The sequence below is a fragment of the Crassostrea angulata genome, chromosome 3 (genome assembly GCF_025612915.1).
Source record: "Crassostrea angulata isolate pt1a10 chromosome 3, ASM2561291v2, whole genome shotgun sequence".
Classification (NCBI taxonomy): Eukaryota; Metazoa; Mollusca; class Bivalvia; order Ostreida; family Ostreidae; genus Magallana; species Magallana angulata.
In genome coordinates, this window is record NC_069113.1 from 49,480,695 (window position 1) to 49,499,285 (window position 18,591).

At 35.3% G+C, this 18,591-nt stretch overlaps 1 protein-coding gene across 1 annotated transcript; it reads left to right on the plus strand.

The window, feature by feature from the left end:
* Nucleotides 1-921: 921 nt before the first annotated feature.
* On the plus strand, nucleotides 922-16,496 carry LOC128175123 (uncharacterized). The gene is made up of 2 exons (XM_052840542.1): nucleotides 922-1,129; nucleotides 14,552-16,496. Exon 2 carries the CDS (start codon nucleotides 14,556-14,558, stop codon nucleotides 16,119-16,121), a length of 1,566 nt encoding a protein of 521 aa, XP_052696502.1. The 5' UTR covers nucleotides 922-1,129; nucleotides 14,552-14,555; the 3' UTR covers nucleotides 16,122-16,496.
* Nucleotides 16,497-18,591: the final 2,095 nt, after the last annotated feature.

Sequence of the window (18,591 nt, forward strand, 5' to 3'; positions counted from 1 at the left end):
TTAAACTTTACTAAATTATAAATAAGGTATGAAAACGACTTTACTCTCACTATAGATAAACCAGATATAATAAACCAAACTCAAAGTAAATGAAAACCAAGATTAACAACCCTTTATAAATTTATTATAACAAAATAGGAACACAAGGCAATAGCATATACTTAAAATCCCCCAACCCTAAAACCTAACTTTAACAGGGACCTTAAATAGACAGACGAGACGGGCTGGGACTCAGGAGAAAAGTAGCTAGCGAAACCAGCTGTCTCCCTCCCCCTCTCTGCTTCAGGAGAAAAGTAGCTAGCGAAACCAGCCGTCTCCTTCCCTCTCTCTCTCTCTCTCAGCTTCAGGAGAAAAGTAGCTAGCGAAACCAGCCGTCTCCTTCGTCAAATAAGGACGGCTTTATATATGGGACAGAACAATAGACAACTGTCAGTAACGTTATTGGCTATCGTATAAAGTGGGCGTTACCAAAGTAATAGAATAAATCACACCGGGATCGGAATACTAATAATAATAAATAGAAACAAAATCCCGATCTACCACATTTATAAAACAAGCTGGCAGGTGTATTTTTTATAAATTCATTTACATCATCTCATTAAACTTTATTTTTTAAAAACTAATTAATTTACAGACATTCCTCAGACAAAGATAAATGCATATTTTATTTTGTTTATAAATCTCTGCGAAACAGAAGCTTTCGATGGGTTCACTGCAGTTCTTGAATTTGCAAACCTTTTAATATTAATAATCTTATCGTTTCTAATTATAACAACGAGAAGAAACATCACAAAAGTTTTACTTTGAAGACATCATTTTAGAATCCGGAAGCTCCCCAACTAGGGATTTGCCCTGGATCGTCTTTATTTTCATCGGGTGTGTTCTTCAATAATATTAAGCGATTAATTATACTGATCCTTGTTTCTATATCGTGCGTATATCGCCTGTGCACATCAGACAGGCATTGCCAGTCTTTCGATTATTTTGATATTCACAATTATGAATGCCAGAGTGGAAAGATGATATTTTCCTCAGTGATGAACGATTTTGGAAGTAATGGACGCAGATATAGAACTGGTTCAATGTATTTGTTGTAACAGATCTCATTGATGATGCGTTGTAAATAACGGTGAGTCGAACCACATTTTTATTATATTATTACAACAAATATATTACTTTCATGTACACCATCTCTTCTGAGAGAGAATGTTAACTACATGTATTATAATTAATCAACCCCCACATATTTTAGGATGATAAATAAACAAAATAACATCAAAGTAGAAGTTTAAGGTCATGCCCCCACCCCCTTTTCAAAACTAATTCTACGTGCCGGATGGTGCATGTACTCATCATATACCAAAGCCTCGCATAATTTGAGATGACGTAATGCCGTCTACCTTGTTCGAGAGACATTTATCCCTATTTCGGCTAGTCTCGCTTACCCCAGACTCTCGCTCTCGAGACTTACCTCAAGTCTCGAGAGCGAGAGTCTGGGGTAAGCGAGACTATATTTCGGCCACCTAAAATCATTCTATATTTAGATGTCTCATTACATCAAGCTAACACTGATGTGAGGATCACGTGACCTGGTGTACACATTGTCCTTAAACTAACTGCGCACTTTCACAAACTTGTGCCGTCCGATCATGGAATTACGATTATGCAATAACCATGACACAAACCATTTACATTTGGATACAAAAACTTAAAAGGTGGGCCAACGTCGTCGGAGTGTGACTCGCTATCCTGCCTCACTGTACCATAAATTCCTTACAAACAAAACTAGATGCTGTCATTAGACAGTAATACCCGCACCAAGTGTTTGCCCCTAAATAACACTGTTTTATACCAGTTTAATTAAAAATGAAGGCCACATGCAAGCTCCGGTAATACATTTAAAAATTATAATTTTCATAACTGCATGAATTATGAGATCCCTTCCCATGTGCAATTTGGGGTTGAACTGTTTGCAGTGAATTTTCAGTTAATCAATAATCTTAACATTTCATGTCATAGAAAGTATAATGGTCTATATAATTATTACAAACAAAAGTAAAAATTAAATTATGCCCCCCTCCCCGTGGCGGTTGTCGGTTTTAGATTTGCTTCTGTGTGCCTACATGTACATCATCGTGTGCACAGACCCCCCTCCCCATGAAAATTCATTTATATCAATTGTAAAATTACCAAAAATACACCTGGACATGTAAACGCTCTAACCCATTGCGCTTCAATGTTAGGTAACATTATTTGGGGGGTAAATATTTAATTAATATTTAATATACTTTATTGTTTATCTCAATAGGAAGTATACATCACAATATGCAGGTGTCCTGCACCACCTTAAATTAAAGCTAGCTGTTATTTACCTAACAAAATAGTGCAAGTGGATTTGAAGAATAGGTCATAAAAAAACATGCATGTTACAAATAACTGATCTTTGTCTGAAGTTACGTACACAACACAGGTCGATCTGCAGGTCTCATTAGCGGGTACTAGTTTTACCCAGCTCTTCGATAAGATCGCCTGGTTCACTTGTAGACATACATGTCTGTGTTTTCCATATGCAAAAAAGGATTAGTTAAGATCAGCTAAAGGAATTCATTATTGTGTTTTAATTGGATTATCATTATGATGTTGACCAATATAGGTAAGCATAATACATGTATAGTAGCAGTAGCACAATATAATGAGATGCTAGCATACATAAGTTCTACTTTCACTTTCTAAATGTGATCTCCCCTTGACAGCTAGCATACTGTATCATCATCTTTTGATATTTAAATAAGCTTATCATCGTTACCTATCCTATCGCATTTGTAAAGTTTCTGTCATTTTCATTGCAAAAGTTATTTTTTTCATTTGTCAGACTTGCACTATTGAGTCGACCCCATATTGACCCTGTATAAACAATTTCTTATTAAATTTGTGTATTACATGTAAGTAAGTGTAGACACTTATCATTTTATATGAGTTATATGAGGAAAGAAGGAGTATTTCATTCTTAATGTATTATAATGCATCAAATACAATGTAGGTCATGACCTTATGGGACTGTTCTGACCCCACGAAACAGGAAAATACAAAATATCTTCTAATGTCATTATGATACATCAAATGGTGTAAAGTACACTTATGACCCCCAGGTGTTGTCTTTAACCCCCCCCCCCCCCGACTTTGTGAAAAATGAAATGATGATACACAGTGTATTTTGTTAACTTCTGAGATCTGAGATCCTCATCCCTAAACCATGCATATAATTTATTCTTGCTCTTTGTGTCATTGCGCATAAAATTGTATATAGATTATGCCCCCATGGAGACACCCTAACATTCTACAACTAGAAATGATAAAGTATTTTATCTTATTCATATGTTACGGTAGTGTTTGATCCATGTGGGTAATTCCTAGCCTAATGATATGTCACTGCTTTGTTTAGGAGACTTTACAATTGCCCCAAATAGGCGAATATACACATGCATATAACTTTTGTTTATAAATCTTAAAAATTGAATTAAGCAATTTCCAAAATGTCAATGTGCATCAGGAGAGAAAAAGCAATCAAGAAATGATGCTATTGTACACATGTAAGAATGTATTAAGAATTAAGACTGAATCTTTAGAACCAGGTTAGATTGGGGGGGGGGGTGAATGTGGAGTATAAACATTTATAATTTGAATCGTTTATTGTTATTAATTTTAACTTGTCAATGAATACTACTTTATAATATTGATCCCAAGGTAGAAATATGACCTCTGATCATATCTCAATAGATCATTTGTCAAATATGCAAGGTGTAATGTAATTTTTTTTAAAGAATAACATTTTTTACCAGTTTTTAAAAGTTTTTAGACACCCAAATTATATTTTGATTTTAATAGATCAGTCGACAACTAGGGGGAGGGGGGGGGGACAGTTTATAATTGAGTTTGTTTGGGGGTGGGGGTTCCAAGTCATATATTTGACAATTATTTAATGTAATTTAAAATAAGACTAAGCCATACTTCAGTCATGAACATGAATAGTATAGAACAAAACACAAACTAATACATGTATATATACATAGGAAGTATTACAAAACATAGATGATTGATCTATATCTGGGTTCTTAAATTGAATCATATATATATGATGTACATATTATATTATTGTTTCTTTGTTCAAGGCATTTCAGATGGTATGTGGGTCATGATCCCAAGTGCTCTTCCTGAAATTATCAAATATCATAAAAACCATTGAGATCCCCACCTTAATCCAAAGATATTATTCCTCCTTAGGTCATGGCGCATCAGATCATTATAGCATGAAAGTCATGACCCTAAGGGGTCATCCTGACCCCCTTAGTATCAGAAATTGTCAATTATCTTTAAATTATTGATGTTTGATGATCCTATCTCTATTTATTAAATCTTTATCATTAAGTCTCCCGAATGAAATTTGGAGACTTATTGTTTTTGTACGGTTCTTAATACATGTATTATTATTCTTCGTCTTCTTCTTTTTCTTCTTTCCCGCTCTGAACTTTTTTCTCAGAGATGGCTGAACAGAATTGTACAAAACTCTAGGATATGATAGGCCTGCATATCTAGTTTTGCACCCTGGTTTAATTTTTTGTCCCCCGCCGCAACGCGGAGCGGGGACATAGAAATGCCGGGCGTCCGTCAGTGTGTCTGTCCGTCACACTTTTTTGTAAGCGCATGAGATGACTCCATTTTATCAAAAAATTGACCTTGTAAGCGCTCTCGTGCCTACAAATTTTGACGGATTTTCAATAAATTTATACCAAATGTTTATACCACTAATACATTGGTCAAGTTCGAAAATCAGCATTGGTTGATACTTTTTGTTGGAGTTATGGGACTTTGACCACAATAATGACTCCGTTTTACCCAAAATTGACCTTGTAAGCGCTCTCATGCCTACAAATTTTGACGGATTTACATGAAATATACCAAATGTTTATACCACTAATACCTTGGTCAAGTTCCTAAATCAGCCTTGGTCGATACTAGTATGCTACTTGACCGGCGGGGGACCCAGGAATTCTATTCTTGTTTCATTTTGGGTTAGACAACCACTTTTCGGGGGGGGGGGGGGGGGGGGGGGGGGGATGTCTCAAAAGGGTGTGGGGTCTAACATTGAACCTTATAAGAAGAATCGTAGACTCTATATTGTAAATGGTAACTTGAAAACGGACAAAGATAATAATATAGAGTTTTCATAATCATATATTAACTGTTACTGGCAATATATAGGGTTTATTAGATCTGACCCCTGGGGGTCAATTATTTGAAATTGCCATATATCTCAGAAACTATTATAATCATGACCCCTAAACCATATATATTCATGTTTCTGATGTCAAGGGGCATCAAATGTTATGTAGGTCATGGGCCCTGTGTGTGGTCCTGACCCCCCTCGAACAGGAAGTGCAAGAATATCTCGAAAACGGTTGAGATCCCCACCCCTTAACCATATATGTTCTTGATCCTTAAAGGGCATCAAAAGGTATGTAGGCAATGGGCCTCAGGGTTAAATTTAATTTTTCAAAACCGTAGTGCACATCTATGGAACAGTTCCTATCATATCCCAAGATATGATGTGTCCATTAAATCATAAAAGGAGTTCTAGGATCTATGTTTTTTTTAAGTGATAAACATCAATTTTCTGCTACTTTTGACTCCCTGGATGTAATTTAAATTATTAAAACATTACTGCACATCTATAGAACAGTCCCTATCATATCCCAAGATAAATGTATGATGTGTCTATCCATTCAATCATAAGAGGAGCTCATGGATCTATGGTTTTTTTTAGTGATAAACGTCAATTTTCTGCTACTATTTGACTCCCTGGATGAAATTTAAATTTTTAAAACCTTATTGCACATCTATAGGACAGCCCCAATTATATCCCAAGAGATGACGTAGCTACTCCAAAAGTTGTAAGAGGAGTTCTGGGAACCATACTTTTTTTGGAGAAAAAAACGTCATTTTTTGTTGCCCACTGATCCCCTAAATAATAAAAAAAATTCTGGAACCTGATCACACCTCAATATGACACCCCCAATTATATTCTAGAAGATCATTTGGCTACTGCCAAAAAAAATGACGTTTTTGAAACCAGTTTTTTTTTGGAAAAAAAAACCCCGTCATTTTTCAGCCATTAAATGACCCCCAGGACAAAATTGAAAATTCCGAAACCTTATTGCGCATCTATAGGATACCCTAAAACATATTCCAAAAGATGATTTGTCTACTGTTGAAAATGTAGGAGGAGTTCAAGGAAGAAGGTTTTTTGTGAAAAAACATAATTTTTACCAATTATTTGACCCCCAGGACTAACAAAAAATATTTTAAACCTTTTTACAAAACAACATGATACCCCAAATCAAACTCCAAGAGTTCAGTTTGCTGGTTCATAAGATGTAAGAGCAGTTTGAGAAAGTAAAACGTGACAGACAGACGGACGGAACAGAGTAACAACAATATACCAGAACTTTCTTTAGAAAGTGCGGGTATAAAAATGTACTGTAATTATAATTGCTATCGCGAAACAATATAAGTAAGTTAAATTACATTTCGCATACTGATTTTTAACCTTATATTTGTTTTATATGTTATTTGTTGTCATGAAAAGAAATCAACCTTTTACATTTTCACAATTAATTCTAAAATTGTTATTAAAATAACATCAACTTTAATAATATAATACACTGATACAAAACCAACTTATACATGTACATGTAATTCAATACAATATAATAAAAGTAGAACTATTTTACATTCAATTTCATGAACTGCCCTCCGCAATGGTCAAATTCAAAATGGCTTATGTTCGAATTTCATAATCTTTATGATAATTACAAATGTAATAAAATAAATTCCTTAATCAGTCTTATCTTTTCAGAAAAATGATAACTAAATTATACTATGTTACATACATGTATATACCTTACAGTATCATTATTATGGCGTACTAGATTAGACAGTTGTCGATGGCACAAGCGGCCAGGGTTCAGATCCCATTAGAATGCATTAGTTTTTATTGCAAGTAGTTTTAATTTAAACTTAGAAACTATTATAATATATATAATCTCCTGTCATCTCGCGGAAAAATGACCGACTTTGTTGGAGATTACTTAGATGGCTTCGTACAATCAATATCCTTAAAAACATTTTTCTCCGCGTGGGTTGTAGAAAAAAAACGTGAAAACTTTTCATGTTGGAAGCTCAACGAACATTTTTACTGTTCAATAAAGTATCGTTTCGTGAAATAAATGCTGCGTGTGATTAAACGTTGTTTAATAGTAGTACACTCAAATTGGGGTCTGCTTTTTAGCTCACGGAGACGAAGTCAGGGGGAGCTTATGCTATACCCTCGGCGTCAGCGTCGGCGTCCGGACCTGGTTAAAGTTTTTGTTGCAGGTCCTGTATCTAAGCTATTACTTGTCCTATCTTCACCAAACTTGCATGGATGATGCATCTGGACCTACTTATGGACTTGAAAGACTTGGATGCTGAATCTGAGTCCTAAATTTCAGATGCTGGAGGAGGTTAAGGTTGTTGGACCAGGTTAAAGTTTTTGTTACAGGTGTCCTTTGATAGCAATATCTAAGTTACTGCAGGTCCGTACTTCACCAAACTTGCATGGATGGTGTGTCTAATGATACTGATGCACCAGACAGGCTTGAGTGCTGAATCTGAGCTATAGGTTTTGGATGCTGGAGGAGGTTAAGGTTTTTGGAGCAGGTTAAAGTTTTTGTTGCAGGTGCCCTTTGATAGCAATATCTAAGTTACTGCAGGTCCGTACTTCACCAAACTTGCATGGATGGTGTGTCTTATGATACTGATGCACCAGGCAGGCTTGGGTGCTGAATCTGAGCTATAGGTTACAGATGCTGAAGGAGGTTAAGGTTTTTAGAGCTGGTTAAAGTTTTTGTTGCAGGTGCCCTCTGATGATTATATCTTAGTTATGACTTGTCCTAACTTCACCAGACTTTCATGGATGGTGCGTCTTATGATACTGATGCACCTGACAGGCTTGAATGCTGAGTCTGAGCCATAGGTTACAGATGCTGAAGGAGGTTAAGGTTTTTAGAGCTGGTTAAAGTTTTTGTTGCAGGTGCCCTCTGATGATTATATCTTAGTTATGACTTGTCCTAACTTCACCAGACTTTCATGGATGGTGCGTCTTATGATACTGATGTACCAGACAGGCTTGAATGCTGAATCTGAGCCATAGGTTTCGGATGCTGGAGGAGGTTAAGGTTTTTAGAGCTGGTTAAAGTTTTTGAAACAGGTGCCCTCTGATGATTATATCTTAGTTATTACTTGTCCTAACTTCACCAGACTTTCATGGATGGTGCGTCTTATGATACTGATGCACCTGACAGGCTTGAATGCTGAGTCTGAGCCATAGGTTACAGATGCTGAAGGAGGTTAAGGTTTTTAGAGCTGGTTAAAGTTTTTGTTGCAGGTGCCCTCTGATGATTATATCTTAGTTACTACTTGTCCTAACTTCACCAGACTTCCATGGATGGTGCGTCTTATGATACTGATGTACCAGACAGGCTTGAATGCTGAGTCTGAGCCATAGGTTTCGGATGCTGGAGGAGGTTAAGGTTTTTAGAGCAGGTTAAAGTTTTTGAAACAGGTGCCCTCTGATGATTATATCTTAGTTATTACTTGTCTTAACTTCACCAGACTTTCATGGATGGTGAGTCTTATGATACTGATGCACCTGACAGGCTTGAATGCTGAGTCTGAGCCATAGGTTACAGATGCTGAAGGAGGTTAAGGTTTTTAGAGCTGGTTAAAGTTTTTGTTGCAGGTGCCCTCTGATGATTATATCTTAGTTATTACTTGTCTTAACTTCACCAGACTTTCATGGATGGTGAGTCTTATGATACTGATGCACCTGACAGGCTTGAATGCTGAGTCTGAGCCATAGGTTACAGATGCTGAAGGAGGTTAAGGTTTTTAGAGCTGGTTAAAGTTTTTGTTGCAGGTGCCCTCTGATGATTATATCTTAGTTATTACTTGTCCTTACTTCACCAGACTTTCATGGATGGTGAGTCTTATGATACTGATGCACCTGACAGGCATGAATGCTGAGTCTGAGCCATAGGTTTCAGATGCTGGAGGAAGTTAAGGTTTTTAGAGCTGGTTAAAGTTTTTGTTGCAGGTGCCCTCTGATGATTATATCTTAGTTATGACTTGTCCTAACTTCACCAGACTTTCATGGATGGTGCGTCTTATGATACTGATGCACCTGACAGGCTTGAATGCTGAGTCTGAGCCATAGGTTACAGATGCTGAAGGAGGTTAAGGTTTTTAGAGCTGGTTAAAGTTTTTGTTGCAGGTGCCCTCTGATGATTATATCTTAGTTACTACTTGTCCTAACTTCACCAGACTTTCATGGATGGTGCGTCTTATGATACTGATGTACCAGACAGGCTTGAATGCTGAATCTGAGCCATAGGTTTCGGATGCTGGAGGAGGTTAAGGTTTTTAGAGCTGGTTAAAGTTTTTGTTGCAGGTGCCCTCTGATGATTATATCTTAGTTACTACTTGTCCTAACTTCACCAGACTTCCATGGATGGTGCGTCTTATGATACTGATGTACCAGACAGGCTTGAATGCTGAGTCTGAGCCATAGGTTTCGGATGCTGGAGGAGGTTAAGGTTTTTAGAGCTGGTTAAAGTTTTTGAAACAGGTGCCCTCTGATGATTATATCTTAGTTATTACTTGTCTTAACTTCACCAGACTTTCATGGATGGTGAGTCTTATGATACTGATGCACCTGACAGGCTTGAATGCTGAGTCTGAGCCATAGGTTACAGATGCTGAAGGAGGTTAAGGTTTTTAGAGCTGGTTAAAGTTTTTGTTGCAGGTGCCCTCTGATGATTATATCTTAGTTATTACTTGTCCTTACTTCACCAGACTTTCATGGATGGTGAGTCTTATGATACTGATGCACCTGACAGGCATGAATGCTGAGTCTGAGCCATAGGTTTCAGATGCTGGAGGAGGTTAAGGTTTTTAGAGCTGGTTAAAGTTTTTGTTGCAGGTGCCCTCTGATGATTATATCTTAGTTATTACTTGTCCTAACTTCACCAGACTTTCATGGATGGTGAGTCTTATGATACTGATGCACCTGACAGGCATGAATGCTGAGTCTGAGCCATAGGTTTCAGATGCTGGATATGGTTAAGTTTTTTGGAACAGATCGCATATTTAATAGATAATAGTACTATTTCAAACTTGCATAGTTGTTTAAACTGTAATATGAATGAATCACAAAGGAAGCTTCAGATGCAGAGCTTGATCTCCATTATCAAGGATGCTAAAAAATATATCTTAGTTATTACAGGTCCTAACTTCACCAAATTTGAATGGATGGTGTGTCTTATGATACAGATGCACCTGACAGGCATGGATGTTGAGTCTGAGCCATAGGTTGCGGATGCTGGAGCAGGTTAAGGTTTTAATTGCTAGTGCCCTCTGATGATGATATCTTAGTTATTACTGGTCTGAACTTCACCAAACTTGCATGGAGATGCGTCTTATGTATACTGATGCACCTAACAGGCTTGAATGCTGAATCTGAGCCATAGGTTTCGGATGCTGGATGAAGTTTAGTTTTTTTGGAACAGATGACATGTTTTATAGATGACAGCTTGCATAGTTGATTTAACTATATTATAAATGAAACGCAGAGGTTGCTTCAGAAAGTTGTGAAAATCATGATCCCTGGGGGTAGGGTGGAACACAATGGAGGGTCGAAGTTTTACATAGGAATATATATGGAGTATATCTTTAAAAATCTTCTTCTCAGAAACTAATCAGCCAGTAAAGGTGAAACATGTGTGGAAGCATCCTCAGGTAGTGTAGATTCAAAGTTGTGAAAATCATGATCCCTGGGGGTAGGGTGAGGCCACATTGGGGGGGGGGGGGGGTGTTAAAGTTTTACATAGGAATACATAGAGTAAAATTCTTTAAAAATCTTCCTCTCAGAAACTAATCAGCCAGTAAAGCTGAAACTTGTGTGGAAGCATCCTCAGGTAGTGTAGATTCAAAGTTGTGAAAATCATGATCCCTGGGGGTAGGGTGGAGCACAATGGAGGGTCGAAGTTTTACATAGGAATATATATGGAGTATATCTTTAAAAATCTTCTTCTCAGAAACTAATCAGCCAGTAAAGGTGAAACATGTGTGGAAGCATCCTCAGGTAGTGTAGATTCAAAGTTGTGAAAATCATGATCCCTGGGGGTAGGGTGAGGCCACATTGGGGGGGGGGGGGTGTTAAAGTTTTACATAGGAATACATAGAGTAAAATTCTTTAAAAATCTTCCTCTCAGAAACTAATCAGCCAGTAAAGCTGAAACTTGTGTGGAAGCATCCTCAGGTAGTGTAGATTCAAAGTTGTGAAAATCATGATCCCTGGGGGTAGGGTGGAGCACAATGGAGGGTCGAAGTTTTACATAGGAATATATGGAGTAAATCTTTAAAAATCTTCTTCTCAGAAACTAATCAGCCAGTAAAGGTGAAACATGTGTGGAAGCATCCTCAGGTAGTGTAGATTTAAAGTTGTGAAAATCATGACCCCCGCGGGTAGGATGGGGCCAAAATTCGGGCGGGGGGTCGAAGTTTTACATAGGAATATATAGAGTAAATCTTTAAAAATCTTCTTCTCAGAAACTAATCAGCCAGATGATTCTTTATAATTGTTAAGACTTTGTCTCCAGGACAATTCTTTGGCTTCACAAGAAGGTTCAGAGTTTGGTGTAGCTTTATATCCCATATATAAACAATTGTTAGGATCTTTTTGAGAACTGCAATACTCAACATCCTGTTAGAAAAGGGACTAATGATTATAAACATAAGAATATCCAGGGGGGAAAATGGATTTTATTTATACAGGATCTACATGTATTATTGTACATTGTCCAGATTGTTTGTATTATGACTCCATTTATCTGATTTTATCATACCTATTGTTCCTCAGGTGAGCGATGTGGCCCATGGGCCTCTTGTTAAACATTTGTCGAAATAGAGAGAAAGTTCTTGTAGCAATGAACACGATAAGCAATTAACAGAGCAAGTCCGTTAAAGTTACTTTGCACAAAACTTAAAATACATGTAGTTCAAAAGATTGATTTTGGCACCGTGACACATCACTTCTGTGTCTTATTTTTGTAAAGAGTCTGAGTCTATCACATCATATCGAATGCTCAGTCTTTTTTTTTTGGTCTTTTTTTTTTTTTATCTTTTATTAAAATCACTCTTCATCACAAAACATACATATTTTGATACTCGTATCGTATAAATATATCTTCTGTGTAATAAGCATAGTTTTACATGCATGAAAAAAATACTATTGTTATACATATTAAATCTATTGTACAATAATTATAATAATTAGTATTCATCATAAACATACATCGTATTACTGTATCACATATCATATATCAAAAATATGGTACTTCATATACTGTTTTGAAATTATAGAAAGTTTCCAACATTTTTATAAAAATCGTTTTTATTTCTACCAATACTGGTGATAATTACATTCTGGAGAAAAAGAGTATTTTTAAGCTTGTGCCTTAGGTCTTGCTCACACATTCTTTCTTTCTGAATTCTACATTTATATTTATATATTGTAAAACTAATGAAAGACAAAAAGTTATTCAAAAAAGAAGTTTTCTCGCTAATTTCATTGTAAAAACCTAATACAACAATTTTCCATGTGACATCAAATTTTTAGTACATGCTTATTCTCTCCCAGAAATGTTTGACAATTTTGCAATCATACAAAAGGTGTTTTATATCCTCGTTAACATTGCACACTTCGTACAATGGAGAGACAGTTTTGTTCCATTTACTGACACATACATTATTGTTCAATATACCATGAAGGAGTTTGTAATTAAATTCTGAGATTCTTTTTTCATATATTTTTTTGATTTTTGCAATATACACATTTTACCATAGACATAATGTGTCGTTAAAAACTTTTCTCCATCTATTTTCGTATATTGGTTTTTGAAACTTTTTATCAATAAACAATGAATAGTAAAAATTACTTTTAACATTGTTAACTGAATTAACGGTATTGTTTCGAAATAAAAAAGATACACAATGTTTGATTTTGACGTATTTTGAATAGCTGCAGTCGAATTTTTCTTTATAAGCTTTAAATGCTTTTCTAAGCATGATATATTCACATAAGATATTGTTTTTTTCTAACCAGTTTTTGTGTAAAGTACATCATATCATAAAACTCTCCATTTTCATCAAAAATATCTTTAAGGGAGTCCATCCATAACTATCATATTTCATATCTAACAGATTGCAAGTTTGATCACTAAAATCTTAGTGTGATATTAAGGAGATTATTAAATAATAAAGTTTCACCTTTGAAATCTTTAAAAAAAAATAATTTTAGTGAATTTATTGTATGTTGAAGTTAACATTGAAGTCTATGAGAAAAATGCATTTTTGAATATATTTCTTTAGTACAAGTATTTTTCTCACATTTCTCTTGGTAAACAGTTGCAAAAGCTTTCTCCGTCTTCGAATATGCTAAAATAATTCATAGTTAACCATACATATTTTCAGAAAATGATTTTTCTAAATTTTTCTAAAGGGCAGACAACTCTTTAGAAAAGTTTTAAGTGCAAAAAGTTCATTTAATTGACTACATACATACACCCAAGTTTGGTTCATATCAGTCTAATAATAGCTTTAAAATACGTATTTGATGTAGTATAGATCAATCAAAATTGTTAAATTCACCTAATTTATGGATGGACTACCTTAAGTATGAAAATATGGAAAAAGGGTACTTTTTCAAAAGAATTTGAGATCTTTTCTTCCTATTCTATGTCTTGCTATATTTAAGTTGTACTTGGTTTATTCTGAAATGTATAAAAAACTTCTCAAAAGTCAGGACTATGTGTCCCCTGCATGCAAACAAATTTTATCAAATTTAAAAATTCACTATCTGCTACACATTTTCTGGACAAAATAAACTATCATCTGCCACCTCATTATTATAGTCAGACTAAAGTTGAGTTCGATCTCAATTTAGTCCAACTACGGCGACCGTAGTTTTTAATCAAACTTGCACAGTGGAAAATAGCTGTATTTTAATGCATTAATTTATTTTGAAATAATTTTTTATTTCATGCTTAAATATGCTCTAAAATGATAGTTTTCATATTTTTCTTTTAAATAAGTTTCCCAATTCATTCTTTTTATTGTCCACAGGAAGTCTCACAGCCTTTTTTAATTCTCTTCTAGCAGATTTTACGTACTGTTATGATCCATTATTTGTCAAAGCAATGAAACAGAACAGGCTAGTCAAATGATAAGATAACGCACAACACTATGTTGTTTGAAACGATTTGGTGTTATAATTCGGAAAGCACTACGTACATGTACTACTAAGCGCTTACGATAACGTTGATTTTATGTAATTTTTGTCTGAGGATTTGTCTAAAATTGGGTTTAATTTAAAACATTCCCTCTTTTTTTTTCACAGAAAAATGGCCAGTGGTGACAATAAATCCGAAGACTTTATGCCTAAATGTTGGACCCACAGCAGTGAGCTGCTGCCGCTGTTTTGTAGAGACTGTGATCGCGTGTTGTGCAGTGACTGTGTGACGAGAGATCACGTTGGACACAAACTCTGTAAAGTGTCCGAGGTGGCTGAATATCACCAGAATGCATTTGAGAAGATCCTAGAATGTGACAAGACTAAGTCAAGACTAGAGGAAATTTTACATAATTCCCAACAAGAACAAAAGGATCTTGCCGAACATGCTGAAAGTCTGATTTGCGATGTATTGGATAGAGAGATGGAGGTTGGTAAAAGATTGAAGCTATGGAGTAAGAAAATGGTAGAAAATGTTAAAATATTTAAAGAGCGCCAAAATATGTCATTGAAAGAATACCAATATCTTGTTTCTGCTGTACTTGATAAAAAAGAACGGAAGCCTGAGAGAGAATTGGACAGTTTGAGTGTAACGTATCTACATAGTAGGGTCGAGCGTCTTTTAACATCAACAACCGAGTTTCCAACACAGAACAAAATATCTAAACAGTACAGATTTGAAACAGGACCTCCTGTTGAAAATCTAGATATCAGTTTTGGAAAATTAAATCAATTCAAAGTACATTGTCGAGAAAATTCGTCAGATGAAATCAGTGAAGGCGATCACAGTAATACTTTAGAAGATGGGGATAATTTGAATGAAGGCAAGAACTTGCATGACATAGTTGTTTATCAACCTTGTGGGGAAGGAAAAATAGATGACATCGCTGTTTTTGATGATCATACAATCTTTGTAGTTAGTTGTTGGACACTGTACAAGTTCACATCAAACAGTAAAGATGTTAAACTTAATCCAACTGTTATTGCAGAGGGTGTGTATCAAATTGCTCCCGTTTTGTCGTCAGAAGACCTTCTCTTTATTACGATTAATAGAAAAGAGATTAAACGTTTATCAAATAGAAGTCCAATAGCAAGATTTATTTTTACTGAGACATGTGGAGAGAGCTTTCAGGCCCTTAATTCGGACACTGAGGCGTATATGTATGTGTTATTAACAAGCAAACTAAAACATGGGAAACATTTCGTTTGTATACACAATGAATATGGGGTAAATTTGAAAAAAATTCAATATTTTTCTGATTTTTGTTCGACATATGACTGTAGAATAACGACAACATGCGAACAAAACATATATGTAATATCTACACGAAATGTAGTTGAAGCTGTTAATTCAGAATCAGAGAGAATCGCAATTTATTCTGGGTCCATTGGAGTAGATCCGGCATCAAGATTTGGACCGGTGGACATGACTATTGATAGCAATGGCAACATACTACTCGCTGAACCGAAAGACAATGCAATCCATCTGTTGGACAAGTCCTTAAAGTTTCAAAGACTGCTTCTGACTGGGGAAGATGGACTGACTGGCCCGCGCTCTGTGACTCTGGATCCATGGGGTTATCTCTGGGTGGGATGCTCGGACGGACAGATCCGTGTTTTCAACTACCAGTACCTTATGTGTACTGACCGCAAATCTAGATACCTCCACTCTGCTTGATAGTGCGTTTTTAAATACGACAGCTCAAAATTTCAATCTAAGCTCAGTTTATTATTGAAATTACACGTACTTGCTGAACATTCAATGTGTAATATTTTAAGAATACATAATTTAGTTTTTTCCTTACAAAAATCGCATCAATAAATATATGTACTCTGCAAAGTTGGAGTAACTTTATGTGTTTGTACTATATACCAAGCTTATGAATGTTTAGAAAATATAATTTATTTGGAATTAAACTCAAGTTGCTCGCTAGATAGCGCCACCACATTACCGAGTTGTCGTAATGAAATCCGCCAAGGGTTTATGGGGAGCAAAGTGGACCGAAAACCTTTGGCTAGCGAAGATATCTGAAGCATAATGGTTTTTTTCCTTTTTGTTTTCACATATATATATATATATATATATATATATATATATATATATATATATATATATATATATATATATATATAGATTTTAAAAACATGTGATCGTTAAAACATTTATTAAAATTAATGTATATCACTGTACGTACAGTCTGAGACTGGCAAGGCCTTCTGGTTTTCGATAATATTTGTAAGATTTTAATATTTTATGTTAGATTAATTATATTTAATGCATAACAATTCTCAACAAAACATGGTACAAATATATTAAATGCTTTTAAAGTTAGAAAAACATACACGTATAATATGTCTATAATATGAACATCTATTCTACACAATAAAAATTATGATCTTGATTGTTTGTGCTGTAAACCGGTTAATCGAGAGAGAACTAACTGCCTATCGTTTTATATATTTTGAACTCTGTACCTTACATAATTCTTGTAATCAGATCTTTTTTTTCTTTCTCTTGACAAAATTAAATCCCCAAAATCGAACTGGATGAATTTGAATTTTGTAATCGTCAAATTCTGAGCTTCTGCTTCTCATAGATTGTAGGAAATAGAGCGCCTCCACATTTTACGATTTAATGGATAACTTTTAATATTTGCATATCCATTGTTCTTTCCCACTGTAAGTCCATGTGTAGTAACTGCAAATATTTATCTATAATCGCAATTGCTCTGTCTGTATATTATGACGTCATAAAGGTGTGACGTCATATACTTTTCCATGATGTTATATTAACGAGGCCGGGTCTAATTTTTTCTGCCCTAGATTTTTGAATGAAATTTTTAACAAGAATTTCTACTGATATAATTATTATTTTAAGTTAAAAAAGTAAGACATTTACCACACCGTTTGTTTAAGGGGTCATCTCAAAGTTTGTTAATTTTTAACATAGGACTCTATGGGATTTTGCTTGAAATGTACCAAATTTGCACATTTTTTAAACTTCTGCCCTAGGGATTTCTTTTTCTGTTCTACAAATTAAAGTTATTGCTAAAAGGCATCAAATTTTCAAATAAAAAAAAACTTTTACCTCCTGGTTTGTTCCAGGGGTCTTATCAAAGTTATTTTTTGTACGCCCAATTTCCCAGTTTGTCAGAGAATGGCTATTTTTTATTTGACAAAGACGGAAATGGTGACCTTTATTGTATTATTAAAACATTCAGACATATTTCGGTATTAAATAAATATATAACATCACATATTAAGGGTAAATGATATAAAATACATGGTTAATGTCTTGAAATAAATAAATTTAGCGATATTTAGGCGGGTTAAGAAAACGTGACAGAGGGTTAGGCTTGCTGAACCCTCTTCACGTTTTCGACCCGAGCCCAAATATAGCTTATACTTCGAGACATTTATGTTTATTCCACAATATAATATCAATTTTACACATCAAACGAGTTATTTTCAACAAATTTCGCTGAATATCTGCAGTTGAAACTATCACGCCACGGCGTCAACAAAGCAAAAAGATGACGTCACAATACAAATGTAACGCTGCGCGAAAGCGTGCGTACTCGTTCTGTACTCGGCCTCGTTAAACCACGACGATACATCATGTGTTTTTCTCTCTAACTCCATAAAATTGATATCATAGATTCTGTTAACAAATCTATGTGAATTATAAAGATACATTACCAGGGGCGGATACAGGATTTGTAGTTAGGGGGGGGGGGGCGTGGATAAAATTATTGAGTCAGGGGGTCTGGGGGCCGCCTTGAGGCCCTCCGTGGGTCCAGGGCAAAGCCCTGGTGGGGGCCCAGGGGGCGAAGCCCCTGGAAGCTCCTGGGTTTTCGTGTATTTTGAAGGTAAAACCAGGCTCAAAATAGTGATATTTTTTCAGTTATGTACACTTTACACAAAAGTATATAACAATTTGACACATATTGTTACTTATACCTAATACATGTATTGAATTAAAAACAAAATATTTTAGGCAATTATGAACTCCCAAAATTAACCAGGTTATCAAAGTTACAACATTCTAATGACGTTACGGTATCAGACCCCCTATTAGCTGTTAGAAATATCTGATGCATCAAATCTTCAATATTTTTATATTAAAATAGTCTATTTACCTAGAAAAA